The sequence below is a fragment of the Eubalaena glacialis genome, chromosome 1, assembly GCF_028564815.1.
Source record: "Eubalaena glacialis isolate mEubGla1 chromosome 1, mEubGla1.1.hap2.+ XY, whole genome shotgun sequence".
Taxonomy (NCBI): Eukaryota; Metazoa; Chordata; class Mammalia; order Artiodactyla; family Balaenidae; genus Eubalaena; species Eubalaena glacialis.
The window spans coordinates 163,951,598-163,973,902 of NC_083716.1; the positions used below are offsets into that span (position 1 = coordinate 163,951,598).

A 22,305-nucleotide genomic window follows, 5' to 3' on the forward strand; every position below is an offset into this window, starting at 1 on the left:
AATTATCACATTTTATTGAAATGTTGTATTTAGAAATATATTCTTTGCTATACTCTTATGTCAACTAGAGCGGGGAATCAAACCTCTTTTATTGATCGATTTGTATTCAGTACCTAGTACAATGGTCAATACCTAAATTCTTGAATGAGTGTATTAATGACATAACTAAAATATCTAGAGAAATGTTAAGTAGCAAGTTGCAATTTTGAGGAGTTAGTCATGGGAATGAAGACTCAGGGCCCCAAGGACCCTGCAAGATTTTTCATTAGCCATCATCTATTACAAACGAGCTTAGTTGTACATTCACACTCAACCAAGAATACAGGGCTGGGACAGAAATTTTAATAGTTAAAGATCAGTGGTAAAATTACCTAACATGAACTCACTCACCATTTGTTTTGTTGAAAATGTTCTCAGTAATACTTCTCTCTTATTTTTTGGCCTTATAGGGAAGGCATGGTACATATTTAAATTAGAGGGGAGAGTAAGAGAGAAAGAGAGACTGACTGAGGGTCTGACTCACTTCCCCATATCATCCTTGGTCACTTGGGTACTCAAGATCCATGAATTGTTTTTTGAGAGCCAAAAATGCAACTAGACTCACCTGATCATTAGAAAGGGCACAGACGAATAAGGAATAGTCTTTGCCCAATGAGGTATGTGAAAATATCCCTAAAAAGTAGTTCAGAGGACATACCATTTGAACAACAACAGATTTTTTTCCTAAAATGTTATTAGCATGTGAAAATTTTCTGATACTTATAAAATATTTATAGAGTTTTTAACCTTATGTTATTTTCTTTTTATTTATATAAAAGGGAATTTGATGAAGATATTCATTTACAATGTCAGTTCATGGAGTTTTGCTAATTTAACTTAATGTGGGTACAACTTTCCCACACAGATAAAAAACTGTTTCCACACATATAATTTAAGGATTGTCACTAACCTTTGTTTTTCAGAATAAGAGGTGTTAAAGTTAATTTTGTATTGAACTAGAAATAGATACATGTAGATACTTTTGAACAGTTTTTTCTCTTTGACAAGAGCACTTCAATAATCAAGGTATTTAGATTAGATATTATGGGTTCCGGCAACATGACTTGCTCTGAAAATGCTGTGCAATGAGTCCAGAGAGTACCAATTCTGTTATGCATATTTTGACTGGACATTTTATTTTGCAGATAATCCTACCTGTACATGTATTTGTATATGTGTAAGTGTGTGTTTGTTTAGGGGGATATTTTCTGCAATTTCATTTTAACGTAAAGCAGATACACTTCATGCAACAGAATAACTTACTGAATTTGCATACATTTGTAATTACTGCTCAAAAACAGCATACATGGTTTAGGGGCCCCTGGTCATCTTGTACAGTTTCGTTTTCAAGAACAGGTTAGAATGTGTAAATCTCCATTCCTTTTATGTGTGTGTATCTGAGCCTCCAAGATCCCCATTTCCCTTTATTACTGGTACGTTCTGTCCTCTAAGATGACAACCTTTTGCCAAATCAAATCTTTCACTCCTTCCAACTTAATAAATCTGCCTTTATTCCACATTCTGATCGTGTAATGTAAGCATATCTTTTAACTAATTTATATCCTCCTTGATTTACTGAGAAAACCTAACTCCTCCAAGCAAAGTGTTCTAGACATGAGCTGCTTTTTGGCTTAGTTTTTTTGGCTAGCAATATACATTTCTTTTATACTTCAATTAAAGAAGTTCTCAAAAGAGCCCCTCATTCCTGTTGACTTGTGTGTTGATAAAATCTATCACTTTTCTGTGGCTCAGTGCTCTAACTGAGAAATTTCCCTTAAGACTTTTGAACAGTGATATTTTTCCTAAGTCAGCTTAACAGATATTCTACTAAATAGGCTGCTCGTGTTGATGACTCTCTCTGCTTGTCGAGTATGAAGAGACCATTGCCTCTTTCCAGTGATGACCCCTACTTGAAATACAATTTATAGCAGGCGCTAAACCTCTAGGAGTCTCACAAGATAATGATATTTGGAGGACAGAGGATCAATGCGGAGGAGTAAACAGATTGAAGACAGAAATGTATAGTTGCTTTCATATGTTCAGAAAATTATCAATTTTATTTAAACAGGTACATTTAAAAGATTTCATACATAATTAGGTTTTTAAGATAGATGCTATATCCGGTGTAATATATTCCAATCTAGTAGATTTTAATAGACATTTATAAATATAAATGCATTTTATAAGGCATACAGTTCATGATAAACATAATAAGCAGTTTTGTTCTCTGATGTCACTAGTAATGATTCTAATAATCAGATTCTGGAGAGGACAATATTTTTTCTGTAATTCAGATTTTAGAAAATATAAGCAGACTGTCGGAAGACTAATAGTATGTTAGTATGTTATATATACCATATCCATATTATATATATAATATTCTGTTATAAATATAACAAAACATATGTGTGTATATATATATATATATATATACACACACACTAACATGTAATATGTTAGTACAGTCTGACAATATGTTAGATTCAAGAACACAGTTTTGAGTGCATTTCTATACTCTATTAACCTTCATATGAAATAGATGACATGAGTTTGACATTTGCATTCTAGTTGTGTTAAAATTAAGTCCTAGAAGATTAAATAAATGGCCAGAACAGAATGACTCCATTTTCAAAATTTCTACTACTTATGTGTTAGCATATGCATTTAAAAATTTGAAAGCATGCTTTTCACATGATCACTGGGTGTGTAGGTTTCACTGACAAGAGCCACCCTCTGAAAACCTCATGCACCTGAACCTTGGAAAACCTATCCAAATGTTTTAATAGATACCAAAATCTTTAGGTAGCCTAGTAGAACTCCCAGTGACTTCAGCCCTGCCCACTTCCCACATGCAAGAACAACCAAGGTAGAGTAGGGTAGATTCTCAAATGCTGAAAGAAAGAAAGGTTGAGTTAAAAGTTTCCAGTATGTTTAAGATCATCAGTTTGCTGGATGAGGGAGGAGTGCTGGCATTTCTGGGTATTGATTTGGGAAGACTGGTTGGAGAATTTGAAGTAATCGGTAGCTTTAGTACCATCAGGGTTGAGTAATGTCAACATGGAATGACAATGAGAACAGCAGTTCAGATGGACTCTTGGTTCAGTTAAAACAGAGCTATTCTATTCTAGCTTGAATCACAAGTTTAGGACATAGGCTTCACTCCCAAGCTGTTCCCTTGAATGGTGCTGCCTCTAGCAGAGGTGGGAAATCTCTTATTACTCTCTCTTTCTGTCCATGTTTTTGGATATGTAAAATCTTATATCCTTTCAAGATCAAGAACTTTTGCTCTATATTGCTAGATAGATAGATTTAGGGATAAAATACTTAGTTTGAATTTTTCAAACAAAAGACAGTGGAAAGTAGAATTTACTTAGCCAATTCACAGTATTAAAAAATGTGTTATGCCAAATATGCTGTCTTAGATATAATAGATTTTATGTAATATTTAGGTCTAAAGTAATAAACTTTTAAAAACCCTCTATACCACCCACCATACCATCCTGGTTCTGTTATTTGCCTCCTTGCCCTAGTTGAAAGTAGCTGATAGGACCTCGGAAGAGGTATACCAAGGTTTAAAACACAAACATTATTTTAAGATGGCAGTAAAGAGAGAGACAGATGGCTGTTCCCTTCACATATTCTAATAACAACCAGAACTGTTAATTAAAATAAGAGGTAACTCAGAATGTAATTAAACCTATACTGAGAATGAAATTAATCTGGATGATGCAGACAAGATCACAGCTCTCTTCATTTTAAAGCAAGGCTTTAGATTGTGTTCAAATTAGTTGGTCATTGAACTCACATTCCCATTTCACTTTTCTAGTGTTGAAATCATCTATAAACTGAATCATGTTATAAATGAAACTAGGTGAGACTGGCACCTGTATAGGAAGTTGCTCCTGTACCTCAATTTTCCTCTTTGACATAAGTTAGTGTTTTAGATTATGTTTCCTAAGGCCTGTCTAACTTAAATTATTCTGAGTTTCTTTAATTGTGCTATTCAGGCTAATAAGATTGTTCAGCTTACTGTAGACATAATTCTTTGTCAGAGTTCTTAATAGAGTACATTTTTTCTTTGCCTATTTTGCTCTCGTATTCCTGGAAGAGAAACAGTGAATCGTGGCTGTGTTCCAACAAATTTCTATTGATTACAGGAAAGTTAATGGCTTCCATCAAAACTATATTTTAACATCACCAAATCACTGTAAGATTATTGATACCTGTTTGTTCAGAAAGGAACCTTGGAAAAACAATTGCATTAAGATGCACTTCATGTATTTCAAACTCAATGTATTTAATCTGATTAGTTGGCTGAGACCCAGCTGGTGCTTTGTCAGCAGATCAGGAGTAAAACAAAGAAGCTATAATTAATGAAATTAATGCTAGATATAGAAACTTGAGATTTGAGGAGACATTTCGGTCATAACATTTCCTTTGAGCTTAGCAGAATGGAGAGACAGTTTAGTTGGAAGTAATTGTTCTTAGTTTAATGGCACATGGTTAGATGAGGATGATTATTTTTCTCATGCTACTGGCTGCTAGAACTCTAAGTTGGCAGGCATGATGGTACAAAACCGTCAGACAAATTTAATCAGAAAGTTCAGAAAATAAAAGGGTATGATTTAATTTACTATTTTTATCTTCGCTTTCCTATGAGAAGTACAAGTAAAATTTCATGGTATGTCCATCCATCTTCGTCATTCTAACAATATGAAATTGTTGGTCTCCAGTCTTTCTCACCTTCTAAATCCAATCAGTTTTCAAGTCTTGTTAAATTTGCCTCCTAAATATCTTTTCAGTCTATCTCCACAGCCATTGTCTTTTAACACAGCTTCCCAACTGGTCTACTTGTTTTAGTCTTGCCCTGATCCGATATTTTCTCCATGGAGCAGTCAAGGTGATTTCTACAAAACGCTGTCAGACAGTGTCACAACCTCTGATAAAACACATCAATTACCCCCCACTGAGTGGAGCAACGCATTTTTTTCAGGTGATATGTACAAATTTCCCTCAATATAAAACACCAGATACTTCTTATCAGATAGAGGTTTTTCAGCATTCCAAGGAAATGAAAGAGTTTAACCTTTCACTATAAAAATAGTTTTGTATAATAAGATCTTGGTTCTTGAAAATTAATATTAAAATCTTGATAATAATAGTAGTACTAATAACAAACATCTATTGAGTTCTCCATGAAATCAAAGAATGGAAATTGTGAGGAAGAGACCTCAGGCTAATTGCCAGGTGCTGTGGAAGGCTGTTTTCTGCACTAGCTTTGGGCTGGGGAAACATGATGTCAGATGAAGAACAGTGTTCAGTGGGCAATTTGTACAGATAAGATGTGTACTTGAGGTGAAATAGGGAATGCCTATAAAAGGTATGCATGTGTAATTTCCTTCCAAAGTTAATAAATATTAAGAACAGATAAATTATAAAACAATTGCACCAAAGTAATGGCAAATCTTTTTAATTGTGCATGCAGTCTATGTCACTAAGCCTTGCTTTGATTGCATGTTATAGCGCTTTGTGGGTGCAAATCTAGGCAGGGATGGATGCTTGCATAATTTGGGAGGGTCTTTTTAAAGAAAAAAGAATACAAAATTATGAAACCAAGTATATGAAAGTGAAAAGGACATGTGCTAGTGAAAATCCTTGATGCTTAAGCTTCATAAGTATCATCTTAAATCCACCTCTGGCAGATTGAGGTTTTGAATGTTTACTTTCTGTTTCTCTTGAAAAATAGTCTATGTACATTTTCCTCTCTCTTATGGTGATAGGAACATTTCTTCATTAAGATCCTAGAGTATTTTCATAACAGTTCTAGACTTAGAATGTATATGATAAATACTTTATAATAAGCTCTACTTCTTCCACTGTTTATTATATATTATATGCACTTAAAGAATTCATGTCTGAAGGAAGATTAAGAAAAGAGTATGTATTGATTAAGGGAAGAAGTAGATTAAAAAGAGCATGAGAACAGCCTAAAATAACTAGGAGCTGTCAGTATCAGAGGGAATGGAGCCCCTGTATATGGTATAAGCAATAATGATGGTTTAAAATTACAGAGTGGAAATTTTGTTTATATTTTTTAAAGAATGATTACATAACTATATCTTTGTTTGAGGAAACTTTGACATTAAACTTAAGTTTTGAAAATTAGCTTAGGCTACATAGAAGACATACCTATTTCTTACATCCATTCATTTTGTGGAGGTAAAATACAGGCACAGTAAGAGAGATGTGCCCACTTACACTTATATGAATAGGCTAGGTATCGCCTAATGTGGTGAGCAGGGTGTTTAGAATATACAAACTTAAGAACAACAAAATAGGGTGTTTAATTATGTGATTTTTCATTCCACCCTTAAAAGTAATGTTTTAAACACTTTTTAAGTGTTTAAGACCCCTTTATGGATTCTAATAATCAAAATTTAGAAATTGTTAAAGAAAACAGATTTGGTAGTACATCTCTGTCAATAGTTTTTTTTTCCCACCATATACATCATGGTACCTAGGTTCATCTTTAAGGCATACTGAAATGGTTGAAATGTAGCATATAAGCATAGATAAGGGCTCCTGAGGTGTGAAAAAGTTAATTCCAAAAACAGAAGTAATCTGGCTTCATCACTTACAATCAATGTACCGACATTGACACATCCTTGTCAGCCTACGTCCATAGTTTACATTAGGGTTCACCTTTTGTGTTGTGCATTCTAAGTTTTGACAAATATATAAAGACATCATACAGAATAGTTTTACTGCCCTAAAAATCCCTGGTGTATCAGCTGTTCATCCCAAAACGCTGTATTGATTAATCTTTTCACTCTCTCCATCATTGCCTTTTCCATAATGTCATATAGTTGGAATCATACAGTATGTAGGCTTTTCAGATTTGCTTATTTTCACTTAGTAATATGCATTTAAGGTTACTCCATGTCTTTTTGTGGCTTGATAGCTCATTTATTTTTTATCACTGAATAGTATTCCTTTGTGTAGATACACACCAGTTTGTTTATCCATTTACCTACTGAAGGACATTTAGGTTGCTTCCAAGCCTTGGCAGTTATGAATAAAGTTGTTATAAACATTTTCGTGCAGATTTTTTGTTGACATAAATTTTCAACTCATTTGGGTAAATACCAAAGAACCTGATTGCTGGATCATATGGTAAGAGTGTGTTTAGTTTTGTAAGAAGCTACCAAATTGACTTCCAAAGTGGCTGTACCATTTTGCATTGCCACCAGCAGTGACTGAGACTTCCGGTTGCTCCACATCCTCACCAGCATTTGCTGTTGTCAGTGTTCCAGATTTTGGCCATTCTAATAGGTGTGTAGTGGTATCTCTTTGTTATTTTACTTTTCAGTTCAGCATATAATGTGGAGTATCTTTTCATATGATTAATTGCCATCTGTATATTTTCTTTGATGAAGTGTTTATTCAGATCTTTTGCCACCCCCCTTTTTTTAGGTGCAGGTTTATTAGCTGAAAATGAGATAGTAACTACTTCACAGGGATTTTGAAAATAAAATAATTCATTTAAATATTTTAGTATAGACTCTAGAATATATGTACATAAATTTTAGAGGATATTGTTATAGACTATCTACATTACATCATAATAACATGTCTGAAACAAAACTTACTGCCTACACCTCATCCCACCAATCAGCTTCCTTTCCCATTTTTTAAAATCAATAGCTCCAATATTCTTCCTTTTGATTTTGTTTAAAAGATTTCTATTATTCTTGACTCATCCCCTAAATGCAGACAAATTTATATCATTTTTCCTATGGAAGTTTTGTTAAATAAAGACATAAATTAGTGAATAAAAGTCTTAGAATAATTTTGGATACCTTTATGTCAATATCATACACATTTCATGTATTTTTCAGGTTAATCAATGAAATATAACCTTGTTTAACTTCGAGAATGTTTATCAGGAAGAATAAAATATTACTTGAAATAAAATAACTGCATGACATTATTTTCTAATCCTTGTTTTTGTTGTTCAAAAAGTGATGTATCTAAGGATGAACATCAGTAGCTGCAAGTCTATTAAAATAGGTAGAATATATAAGAAAGTGGTTTCTAATTATGACTGATACAAAAATTGATACCTGTGGGTACATACGGTCACAAAATGAACCTCTTCTTTACCAATTACTAATTCTATCTTATGATTCCTAAGTGGGCCTCTGGCCAGAGAGCTTGAGTCTTAATATTCCAAGTGGATTAATTCACTTGCCTTCTCTCCTTTCTCTTTCCCTTCCTTATTTAGACCTTGGTTATTACGTCCTAATTTAGACCCTTGTAATATTAACAAGCCTTTGAATATTAGACAGTTTTATGTATTATATATCTTAGCATCTTTTATATGATATAAATAATTCCGTTCATAAATGTCGAAAGTTTCTGCAAACATATATACGATAAAATTTCCCCACAAGGTCACCAGGCCAGTTGAGAATTTTGCCTCCAGATCTTGGATACCTTAACAGAATGCTGTAGACAGATCATTTTTTACTTAAAACCTGGGGAAAAAATCTAGGCTGTCTTAGGAGTTGAACTATATGTTAGCATAAACTTACAGAGTTTTGTTATCAATTCCTTTCTGAAATGTCAATTTTAAGGAAGTTACTATTTGCATCTCATATGCTATTTTCCTCAGCATTTTTATATCTTTGACTTTTTACTTTAAGTGATTTTATTTTGTTTAATTCAAATAATTTAAAATACTATCCAAGGAGATGAGAAACTATGTAGTTTAGGGAAACTTTTTTTGTTTGTTTTCATTTTTATTGGAGTATAGTTGCTTTACAATGTCGTATTAGTTTCTACCATACAGTAAAGTGAATCAGTTATTTGTATACATATATCCACTCTTTTTTAGATTTCCTTCCCATTTAGGTCACAACAGATCACTGAATAGAGTTCCCTGTGCTAAACAGTAGGTTCTCATTAGTTATCTATTTTATACATAGTAGTGTATATATGTCAATCCTAATCTCCCAATTCATCCTCCCCTGCTACTTCCCCCACTGGTATCCATATGTTTGTTCTCTACATCTGTGACTCTATTTCTGCTTTGCCAGTAAGTTCATCTGTACCATTTTTCTAGATTCCACTTATAAGCGATATTATATGATATTTGTTTTTCTCTTTCTGACTTACTTCATGCCGTATGACAGTCTCTAGGTCCATCCATGTCTCGCAAATGAGAAACTATTTTGTTCCTTTCTATGGCTGAGTAATATGCCGTTGTATATATGTACCACATCTTCTTTATCCATTCCTCTGTCGATGGACATTTAGGTTGCTTCCATGTCTAGCTGTTGTAAACAGTGCTGCAGTGAACATCGGGGTCCATGAATCTTTTTGAATTATGGTTTTCTCCAGATATATGCCCAGTAGTGGGATTGATGGGTCGTATAGTAGTTCTATTTTCAGTTTTTTAAGGAACATCCATACTCTTCTCCATAGTGGCTGTACCAATTTACATTCCCAACAACAGTGCAAGAGGGTTCCCTTTTCTCCACACCCTCTCCAGCATTTATTGTTTGTAGATTTTGTGATGATGACCATTCTGACCTGTGTGAGGTGATGTCTCATTGTTTTGAAACTTTTAATATTTTGACTTTGAAATACCTGTTTATGTCATGGCAGAAAAATTAATTCTTTCAGAAGACTTGTACATACATGTTCAAACCAATCATTTTCCTTTAAAATACATGTGCTAAAATATCATATATTTTGTGATTATTACTGTGATGTGGCATTTTTCATACCTAAAATAAAAGCCACTCAGTAATAGTTCCCATAAAATTATAGGGACTTTATTTTTCATTTAGTCTTTGTAAATAATGTAACAGCAAAATTACAGGCAAAATTCTCTGACCTTTTACTGCAAAGCATAGAACCAGAACAACTGCTGAATTGCAAATATTTATTCAGGCTCTGTTCTAAGCCTGCAAGCAGACAAAATGTATTTGAATTTCTGCCAAAGAAGATGTTAAAAAAATAGCTATAATTTGTGATTGAAAAAGATATAGCAACCTATATAAAAAGTCAGTCTCATCAATTAAGGGGAAAATAAATTTTCAATTGTCAGGTAAAAATGGATTTACTCCATTTTCTAAGGTGATCAGTTATAGTTGCATAAGGGATAGTTTCCTCAAAACTTTAGATTTAACTAGAGGTCAGGTATTCAAGTGTATCAAAATATTCAAGTAATTTAATTATCGTATGGTTTAATGGTTAAATGCAGATAAATCTAACTTCTAGTAAATATATCTGGTTGTACATCTGTCAGTGTATAATTTCACAAAAGTGTAAGGGGAAAACAGTGGTTTCAGTGGATAACAGACTGGTTATCACTGAGTGTGATTTATTATTAGCAAGCGTGTCTTGCTTCTTTGTGCAAGAATCATTCATATTCTATATAGCGATTATATATATTTTAATATTCTTCCCTCCCTACTTTACTAATCAAAATAAGAAGCTCTTAGTATAGATGTTTCAAAGTCAATTTTTGAGTTCATGTTTTGAACTAATTAATAGATCATCACCTTAAAAGCAAAGAAAATAATCAAGATTGACATATTACATATATCTATTTCATTAATAATTATATCACTTCTTTTTTTGTTGCTGACAATCTCTACTGGTGGTGAATAAATTACTAATGGGTATGGGAGCTCTGATTCATTCAGAAAGTTGACTTTTCCTGCCCTGCCATTTTAACCTTCCCATTTTTCCTCTTCCTCCATTCCTTCTACTGTCTCTCCCCAAGAAAGCATTGAGCATCTAATACCTGGCACAATGTTGGATACTAGCGATGCCAAGGTGGATAAGAGTTCTCCTAAGAAGCTTATTCTAATGTGATATTTGTCTGTAACAGTAATGAATGAAGAAACAGGAACTGTATCCTAAATTCAAGTACAACTGGTTGTGCCCTTACACAACCGGACGTGTGCACAAGTTTTTCCCCACCCCAGAATGTGTTTTTCTCACATGGTGGATGTGGCCTATGTGGTAAACTACTACTCATTTTTCAAGACTAGTTTTAAACATGGAGGTCGAGAGGTTTGGTTGATCCTTCAGTCCATTGCCATAGCACCTCGTAATTCAGCACCTAGAAGAGTGCCTGGCAGAAAGGAGATGTTTAACATGTTAATAAATGTTAAGTATTATCACTGATTGAAGTCAATTATGTATGTCATTGAGATATTTACAACACCTAGTGGTCAGGGAATATTTGTGTGTGTGCCTGTGCATACGTGCGTGACAATAAGACACATTTAAAAGACAATAAATTAAAATAGAAAAATCGGGAAAGACTTCATAGAATTAATGACACTTGATCTGAGCTTTGAATATGAGGAATTATGTCAACAGGTAGAGAGATGGAAGAGGACATTTTAAGCAGTTGAAATAGCATAAACCAAGTAATATATATGGAAAACAGTACTTACTAATAGGAAAGTCATCCATTTAAGAAAATTGGAGCAGAATAGCATAGAGGTTAAAAAAACTGGCTCTGGATTTACCATCCTTTGTCATGTGACATTGGAGAAGCTACTTCCCCCTCCTGATACCTCAGTATCATTGTCTGTCATATGAAAAAAGAATAGTACACGCTTCATAGAGTGGTGGGGAGAATTATACGATAATACATATAGAAAACACTTAGGAACTGGCATATATATTTTACTGTGCTTTGTAGTTATTGTTGTTAAGGTTTTTAAAGAGCTAAAACTATAGTGGTAACTTAGAGCTAGATTTTGAAGGAATTAGGAAGACATGCTAGTAACTATGGGGTTTGTTTTTTATTTCTTGATTAAATTTTATTTATTTAGTTTAAATATCATGTATTCAAAAGTTACTAAGCCCCACCGCCTAATATCATCACATTAGGGTTTCAGGTGAAAATTCAACCTATGAATTTTAAGGGAACACAAACAATTCAGTCCCATACATTATAGAAAGGGGTTCTGAGTGACATTTTAAAACAAAGTTTTAGGAATGTCTTTTAAAATGGATTAATCTAAGCATTTAATTGCTGTAATTTGTGTGCAATATTTTTTAAAAGTTGACAAGTGGTATTGCTTCAGATAATATATCAGAAGTTTTTCTTCCCAATGACTAGGGATAATGTTCACCAAAATGATTAAATTCCAGCGTTATCTGAAAGATGTTCTGTTTTCTTTTAAGCTAGAAATTTATTACATTTTCCCTTTGAAAAATATCTTTTATGATGTCAGTCTCATAATATAGGGTATTTCCCAACAGTAATTAGGTTACATTATACCTGTACCATTAAGATGCTTTGGAAGCTAAAAATCATATCTTAACAGGAGAAAACAATAGCATGAATGGATTTCAGTAGCTTTGTTTTGTTTCTGCAATTGTCAATGCAAGAAAGTATGTTTTAATAGGTACCATGAAGGAAGAGAGGAAACGATGAGCAAGAATGGACACTTTTACAGTTAGGGTAAGGGAGTTATAATCATTTGAAAGTGTACTGGGTAAATTCTGCAGTGCTTCTGTATGAAGTGAGAGTGGAGAGCTGAAGATAGTGCCTTGTCAACAAAGTAGAGAAGTTAATTGTATTTTGAGGGAAATAGTTGCTACTGTAAAGTTAGTCACACTTGTGCAGGGCAGGCCAGGTTGACAGTGCTAGACTTGACTCAGTTCATTATGTGTGTAATATAGGCCTTTCCTCATACTCCAGATAAATATAGACAACATGGCCTATATCAAGTTAATAGAAACTAACAAGATGAAAATTATTTCATTTGCCTTGAGTTGATTCTAAGAAAGAAAGTGATCACTAAAGAATTGAAATATATCTAAAATGACCTTTTAACTAGTTGGAACCCCAATAATAATAATAATTGATAATAGCTACCAATTATTGAACCTTTATTATTTTCAGATATATGGTAGATGCATTAAGTAGGTATTATTTATAATAATGATAGCCTTATAAATATGTTATTATCCCTTATTACTATTGATATTTTTTAGTAAACCAAGTTCAGATCATTGTAATAATATGCCTAAGGTCTTACTAATAATGTATGGTTAAAACAGCAACAATCTCATTTATGTTCAAAACCCATGTTCTTTTGCTTAATATTACCTTGATTCTCTTTAATATATTTTCAGCAGTATGATAATGAATTCCCTGTCATATTGTCCATCTGCCATTGACCCTTAGCACCTGCACTTATATTCCTTTCTGGGAATCTAACATTTTGTTCTGTTGGTCATGGTTAAAAGTCTATTTTCTTTTCTTTTGTTCTTCTGGGAACTTAGAAACCTGAAGTAGTACATTTGAAACATTTATTGCTAAATTTCTTATTGACACTTTATTTTCTAACAAATACAATTGGCTTTTTCTTCTTGTTTTTATTTTTATTTTTTTAGATTTCTTTGACCTAGCTTAGGGAATAATAGCAAACTGATGTCTGAGAACACATTGTAAGACCAAATGCTTGTAAATAATAGAGGATAATATTGGGTTGAATGTATGCCAGAAACTTCTACTCCTCACTAAAAGTCTGTCTGAGCAAAATATGTTGAACTTTAAAAGTAAAGAGATTCCATTTCTTTGAAAACTGCAGTTTCTGGTAGCCATTTATGTATTCTTAGTTAGCTTTGCAACCAATATCCCAGAAGAGCCTGATGCCATTGACCTTAGTATCATTGAACAGCAGTGTACATGGGGTCTTTGTATTTTGTAAACAAGATAAAAAAGTCCCAAACATGTGCTTCCTCAGAAAGTTTATAGTTTAAATTTGGGTTCAGCTCAGTGCAACACAATAGAGAGCATGCAGAGAATGCCAAGTGAGCCTTACAGTCATTACATCTAGGGGGATGGGTGAAATTTTGGAAGTGCTTTAGGGAAGACACAGCTACAGACCTTATTCAATAATCCTCAGAGCAGTGCATAGGGTAAACTAGGAAATTACTTTGTGATATAGCACATGCTATGCATGTTAAGCTATTAGTCAATTCAGTTATAAAAACCACTGCCAATGTAAAGAAAAAAATAGACAAAGGGGACAGATTAAAGATATTATTACTTGGCTAAATATTTCAGTTGTGCATACATATGTGTATAAATGAAATTTGTAGAGTTATGTAGCCTGTATTTAGGGACTTATGGATGAAAATGACCAATTTTTATTGTACAAGCAATGTATATATATATGCATATATATAAAAATTACATATGTAAGTTACATATATAACTTTATATATATATATCTATTAAATAATTTCACTTAATTCTCAGAATATTCAGGTGAAATCAGTAGGGGGGGGGTCCTTAATTTTACAGATAATGAAATTGAGGATTAAGAGATTTGGTAGTTTTTTTAAAGATCATGTATTAATTAGTGGTGGAGCTGGGGTTCACATGCCTTCCTCAAACGGTTGTGAAGATTCCAAAAAGTGCTTAGAAAGATAGTGGGCACATAGTAAGCCCTATAGCGATGTTACCTATTATTATTATTACGACACGGCTCGTTTGAAGGAGATTTGCTTTTATTTTCCTTTTTGTTTAGTACACACATGATAAAGTGCAGCCACAGCCACCATGTTATTGGAGAGCTTCCCCCCACCCCCCCACCCCCTCAGCAACTTCCATACTGAGTAAGGTTTAGATAAAGCCTCTGCTGTGCAGAAGTTATCGATTGCTTGGTATTTTCTGTGTCGCAGCATCCAGACATTCCCCTTGGCCTGTGGTTATACTGCATTTAACCATCTGGTATTCATCTCATGTAGGTGACATATGCACCATCTCTGATCAGAAGAAACAATAGAAAACAACTGAGTTAGAGGTATTCTGAAAGTTTAATTAAGGACTTGTCAAAATAACAACTCAGTTTGCCATTTTCACTCAAAAAGCTTTCAGACTTCTTATTTGAATGAACGTTCAATTTAGTTAGGGAGATGAACTTAACGATGTAAAGGCAGAATCAGTAAAGAGAAAAGTCAAAAATAAAGAGATTAGACTACATTGCCTCTATCATTTTAAATTGAAACACTACTTTGGAATAAATTAAACAACAACATATAGTTTCTTTGTCCACGAATCAAGGCACAGGATAAGTCATTTTTTCACAAAATGTTTTTCATCTAAGGATTCAAAAGTCCCAGCTATTTCCAGTTAAAGCAGCATCTGTTGCTTTGCCAGTTTCCACAGAGATGAGCTCCTGTTGATTTTCATCACATTTGTTCAAGCCTGGAATCTGGTTAAAACATGCAAACAGTCTCATTGCCAGTTAAGAGGTGCAATCATATACTATCTTTTTACCTGAATTTATTTTGATTCAAATGGCATTTGTAATTATGAATCTAAGCATGGATTATTTTAAAATAATTTGGCTTAGAGTAAGTAGTATCATAAGATAAAGCATTCTAGAAGGAAGAATACTGTGATATATTCATGTTCTTAGAAAACAATTATATTTACTTTAAATCTTCTCAATTGAAATCTGTATTCTATATTTTCAACACCATTTTGGGTGTTACTTTTTTGGGATAACTTGTAAAAAGAAGTAGTTTCTCAATTACATCTTATTTTAGCACATTGTCTAAACTTCAGATTGACCATCATAGAGATTTCCCTGTTATCCAATTAATGATGCTTCCAAATCATTATCCATATGTTGATTGCACATTAACATTTTGAGGTGAAACCAGATTTTAAAACGATGATGTTGTTGAATTGGAAATGTCTGATATTTGTGTACCTACTTTTAATGAAAGTGTAAAAGGAACAACAGAAGAACAAACAAAGGTTAAAGTGCTGGCAAATGTTCTTCATTTCCAAAGTATTATAGTGGACTGTAGCCACTCACCTTGCCGAGGCCTTTTTAATACACCCCAAGTTTCCATACTTAGTCTTCCCAGCTATTCTAGATAATTAGGTGGAAAATGTTGAGAAACCCTAAAAAATTGAGAAGATGAGTAATGTATCTTCTTCTGTAGTTCTGAAATATTTTGAATGTTTAATTGACCATTTCAAAAGAAAATTGCTATGTGATACCTAGCAATTTTTAAGTTTAATATTCTATATTACTAATATGGGACAAATTACTAATATGTCAAAATTCTCCACTTATATGAATGCATTATCACTAATTTCCAGGAAAAACAGGAAATGCAAATGATCACCCAAAGAATGATAAAAAGAAAAGCAGTTATGATGGAGCATTGCCTGATACCAAACGCTGTTCTGTACACTTCACTTATCTCAAACTCTCAACAGCTTTATGAGAGGATATTGTTATCCCTACTATGTAGAAGAGTTAACTGAGGCTCAGAGAGCTTTAAGTGATTTTTACAAGCTGTTTAGTAGTGTAATAGGAAGCCTAATTTATATATTTTTCAATTATATAAAAATGTTGCCTCACCAGTATTAGTTTGCTATGAAAGGAAGTAAAGTCAATTTCATATAGTAGAATAACATCCCTACCTTCCTTTTCAGTCAGAATTATCCACTGTCATTTTAGTAATAACGCTTACAGGTATTTTTACATGAACAAACATTTGAAATACCTGTTTCCATCATAGATGTCATAGTACCTTAATTATCAATATCCTGTTTCCTCAACGTGAAAATTTTACAAGATTTTATTTCCCCCATTTTTTTCCTTCCATTTAAGGTTCTCTAGTTCTTCTCTATGACTTCTGATAACTACATAGGAAACAACTCAGGGTAGGCATTGGGGATCAGCAACACAGTACTTTATAATGATAAATAATGGGGACAGAATTTTTATTTTTAATTTCATAGTCCTTTCCTAATGTAAAGAAAAAAGTCACTAAATATGGGCTAAGAATGTGATAGGAATCAAATTTTGTTTCAATATGTAATCTATTGTTGTTAGAAATAATTGAACAAAGTTCATGATCTTAATTTACTTCAGCTCTTAATATATACATGCATTTACAGTGATCCTTTTTCATAAGTTTATATAAATTAATACCCCAAACTGGCAAGTATACATAAAGAATTCATGAGAGTGATTGCTCTTGGAGAGAAATTAAAGGGTACTTCTTCAATTAAACAATAAAGTGTACTTACTCATTTTATTGTTTCATATACTAATGGATAAAAACGTCAATATTTGTTCTTTATTCCAGGTAGTTTGCCTAATATTTAAACATCTAGAAATAAAACCAACTAAATATATTGGGAAATATACTTTTTATCTTCTCTAAATAAGTGATGTTCTATAATTTTTTCTCATGAAATATTTAGTCAGAAACTAGAAATCTGTTTGAAAATACAGAATGATACTTACTGTGTGCATGTCTATAAAATGTACAAATCACTTTTTAGTCTAATTTTGTTATCTTCACATATAAATATTTCTGGGTGCTACTCCTGATATGATAAAGATTATGAAGACTAGTATTGGGTCGCCGTCAGATTTCCACCATGACAGTGAGATTGATAAGTTGTTTAGAATCAGGTTCCCAACTAAAATAATAGAGACATCATGGCAAAGTAAAAACAACAACAAAAACAGAAGTTAGAATAATACCAACTTTTCTCTACAACTTCCTAGATCTGTGTGCCAGGAAGGGCAAGAGATTTAAACTCTCTGAGCATTATATTCTTTATCTTTAAAATAGACATAAAAATATTTTCTTATCAAGATGATATTGATGATTAGAAATAATATGGAGAGAGAACACCTAACATAGTGCCTGAGATGGGCATTTATTTTCTACATAAATTTCTTTAAAAGCTGTCTGGAAAAAGACAATATATATGTCATAACAACTGATTCCCTGGTAATATAGAACTGATAATAATTATAAGGTAGGATTTTGGAAGGATTCAGTGAAGGATTTAATTTATCTTCAATATGGTTTTTGAATTATGCAGTTTATTTCTAATTCTAAGTATTGCATGTGTGATTGCTAGTCAGAGGAAAAAATACAGAATATCTCTTTATCCAAACTATACCAGGCTTAAACACAGTAGAAATTATTTATAAAGTGACAAAGGGAGAATAGAAATGAAAGTAGAAAGACTTGTCATTACTTGTTTAAATTATACCTAACTATTGGAAAGATGCATTTTTAAAGTTCATCTATTATTTTACACTTTAATAGCCTTTAATAGAGGTCTGATAGTAAAGGTAGAGGACAGTAATGACTTTTGCAACTTATAGAAAATTGTACCTTTTGACTAATATAAAACTGAAATGTAATATACAGCTTTAATTTATTCATATATTTCCAGTCTTCACAAAGGAATATTCAGAGGTTGACTGATTTAACAGTAACTCAGTCTTAACATATGATTAATGAGAACAGAATTGAGTTAATCAGAGTAGCGTAAGGTAAATGATATCCAAGCAACATAATATATAAATAGCAGCATTTCACATCTTATATCCAGCATCCAGTTTCAGAAATTTGTATAGCAGGAATAGAACTTGCAACATCACAGTGGCCCAGATTACTGATTTTAGCATAAGGATTTCTGAAACTTGAACAAAAGTTCATTCTGGCCCTAAAGGTCCAGAAGAAGGGAATCTCTACAATGACTTTACATTATACAACATAGAAATATTTTCAACTTTTATTCATTTAACAAATACTTGGGATGGTTATCTTTGCTTTCGTTTATAAAAGGCAACTATTTTTAGACATTATATGGCTCGTTTTACATTTCTGTACGTGTAATTTTATTTCATGCTCACAGCAGTCCTGTAAGACAGGTGTTGCTTTTTATATTTTACTCTACAGAAGAGGAAAGTGATACGCAGTTAAGTATCCTTATTAAGTTAACAAGCAAAATGAATTGCTTAGTTCAAAATGCCTTAACATGTGCTTCTACTATGCGTAATTTATCAAGGACTTCCTTTTTGCTTTCAGGGATGACTTGTCAAGCTCGAACATCATACACTGAAGATGAAGTTCTTTGGGGCCACCGTTTTTTCCCTGTAATTTCCTTAGAAGAAGGATTCTTTAAAGTTGATTACTCCCAGTTCCATGCAACATTTGAAGTCCCCACGCCACCTTACAGTGTGAAAGAACAGGAGGAAATGCTTCTTATGTCATCCCCTTTAATAGCACCAGCCATAACTAACAGCAAAGAAAGACATAATTCTGTGGAATGCTTAGATGGACTAGATGACATTAGTACCAAACTTCCATCTAAGCTGCAGAAAATTACTGGAAGAGAAGACTTTCCCAAAAAACTCTTGAGAATGAGTTCTACAACTTCTGAAAAAGCCTACAGCTTGGGCGATTTGCCCATGAAACTTCAACGAATAAGTTCAGTACCTGGCAACTCAGAAGAAAAACTGGTATCTAAAACCACCAAAATGTTGTCTGATCCCATGAGCCAGTCGGTGGCTGATTTGCCACCAAAGCTTCAAAAGATGGCCGGAGGAGCAGCCAGGATGGAAGGGAATCTTCCGGCAAAATTAAGAAAAATGAACTCTGATAGATTCACATAACAAAACACCCCTTCAGGCATTATTTACTGTTTGATTTGGTAATAGTCCAATATTTGGCTGATGAGGTAATCCTCTCTAAGGAATCTGAAAGGTACATTTTTTTCCCCCAGTCATATATACATATTTGAGAACCCTTCCTTTTCAAGTATTGCTAATGTGCAAAAGAAAAAGTTGTAAAGGGAGGACATCAGAAGGAAGTTCTTATTAACGGGCATGTATTATCACATCAAGCATGCAATAATGTGCAAATTTTACATTTAGTTTTATGGCATGATTTATATATGGTATATTTATATTGTATATTCTGGAAAATGTATATATATATATTTAAAGGGGTGGTACCCTGCACAACATTTCTAACATATGTATTAAGCCAAACATGAATTGATAGCTTTCAGGGTGATAAAACTATATATATATATGTGTGTGTGTGTGTACACATAGTTTTATATATACACACACATATATGTACATATATATACATACACATACACACACACGTACATACATATATCTGACAAAATTGTGATGTTTTGTTCAAAGTTGTAGTTCTTGTGCATGTTTACTTTATTAGGCTAGGAAGGCTTCTGGCATTAATTATTAATACCAAATATTTTAGCCTTAAATTATTTGTCATTTTAAAATCTGATTTAATGTTTTCTGCTGTTTAAGGTCCTGGAAGGTTTTCCATTGTTCTTTATACGAGGGAGTCACACAAGTCTGTGCTACTTATGGCCCTGCAAAAATATAACCATTATATATTTAACTTGTAAATTTTGAAGCATACTAATACGCTGACAATTTCTTATGATTTTTAAAAGTTGCTAGTACTGGGGAAAAATAAATATTGCCATTTTGAGAGTTGGTCCTTTCCTGGACTGATTAAAGTCTGGAAATCTCTTTTATATACGATCTAATACAAATATGAGCTCTGAACAAATGTTGAATCACTGTAATAGTCAGTAGCGAAGTTATATTGAATATATTGGAATCTGTGTGAAATTACATAATTAATGGTCCCTGTTTCAAACTCAGTCAATTGGTAACATTTTCACTCTTTTTCTCAAACTTTTGTCATTTTAAAAACCAGTAATTTATCTTTGAGGAGATAAAACAATACAATGAAACAGATGATATGTATTTATGTGTAAAATATGTATGTCTCATTGAGTCTCTTTTTATGCCATTCTCCTGTTTGTGGCATTTGTTATAGCAGGACAGACTCTTTTCCTCACCTGGGAAACCTATTTCATCCCTTGCCTGTCACTCAATTCAGAAGGAATGTTTTGTATATACCTGAGAGAATTTAAAATCAGATAACTTGAAGATATTTTACCCATGTGAGTTTTTTGTTTTGTTTTGTTTCGGTAAACACTCAATTTATTGGTGTCTTGGATCTCTGGCCCACCAAAATAATTTTAGCAGTACTATTTTTTGAACCCAAAAGTATGATATTTATGACTCATTAGTAGGAATCAAAACTATTCCTCAGAAGAACACATGAAAAATAAAGATTTGGAATGCAGAGATTTTAATGAAAATTTACAAGTGCTCCTTATCAGAATATCATGGATTTTCCTATAAAACTTTTTGGGGCATTGCAATCTAAGTCTGTCCAGAATTAATCTCTTTCTCCTTATAAATTGTATATCCTTAATAGCTGGTTTGGGCTCCCACCATTTACCATTGTTTTCAGCAATCCTGTGATGATTTTCGTATTGGAAAATTATTACATCAACAATTCTATCATTGACTACAATAATACCTTCTGGCTACCTCTGTATCAATCAAATTCTGCAGGTACAAACATATACCAGGGAATTGTTACTGGCAAAATGATCAACCTTGAGCATCCAACCACTGTGAATAGATCTGGTTGCCCTAACCCTTACCCACAAACTTTCTTATTTGCTGGATATAGGAAATGAAATAGTAGCAGAGAGAGAAGGGGACCCAGGGGCCACAGTATATTTATTATCAGTGGAAGAGACTGCACAGATCATTTAGTCCAACTACTTAAAACTAAACAGAGCCATAATTTAATTTGGAGAGTCATTTTAATTTGTTTTTGGCACCAAGAGGAATATGAGACCAAAAATAAACTCTCCAAAAATATTCATTCATTCATTCAACAAAATTTTTGCATGTCTTTAATGTTCTAGGCATTTTTAGCTCCTGTAGATTTGGATATGACTAAGTCAAAGGAGGTCACTGCATATCAGTAGGAGGGGGGGGAGGAGGAGACAAAAAACAAATGACACAATTTCACAGTCAAAATATCAGTTAAGGGAAAGAAAACAGGGTAACATGATGGAAAATGACTGGGTGAAATAAGAAGTGATTATTTTAGAAGAGGCTTAGGGAGGGGGTGATATTTGAACAAAGACCTGAATGATGAGAAAGAACCACTGTTGTCAAATTAATTTTTCTTAGTGAATGCTATTCCTTTATCTTTCCCACATATGTATGGGAAAGGTATGATTTCTGCATGTAATTGCAGTTTAACCCCTATTGCTAAGTTGATCATAGGTCCCGGTTTACCCAGGAGAGTTCCAGTTTATACCTGTTGTACCTGTGTAATTATTACTAATACTCCCTTTCACTCTTATAATGTCCTGGTTTGGATGATCTATGGTGACTCTACGTTTTTGTTGAAACTAAATTATGAAGTCTGATATATTTGGATAAAAATAAAGAATTGCTTTTTCTTCTCATTTTGCTGATTTTTTTGACACTGGTCATTCCAAGCAAAGTCATCTCAGTTTCA

The 22,305-nt window shown here is 33.1% G+C and overlaps 1 protein-coding gene across 2 annotated transcripts in view; it reads left to right on the plus strand.

The window, feature by feature from the left end:
- KCNJ3 (potassium inwardly rectifying channel subfamily J member 3) overlaps positions 1 to 19,538 on the plus strand; it is a 175,335-nt gene extending 155,797 nt beyond the window's left edge. Inside the window, exon 3 of one of the 2 annotated variants that reach the window (XM_061200229.1) lies at positions 18,952 to 19,538. In XM_061200229.1, coding sequence (XP_061056212.1) covers positions 18,952 to 19,538 — 587 coding nt within the window. The remainder of the gene's footprint in view (positions 1 to 18,951) is intronic. The other variant, XM_061200239.1, reaches the window with a different exon arrangement.
- The last annotated feature ends 2,767 nt before the right edge of the window (positions 19,539 to 22,305 follow it).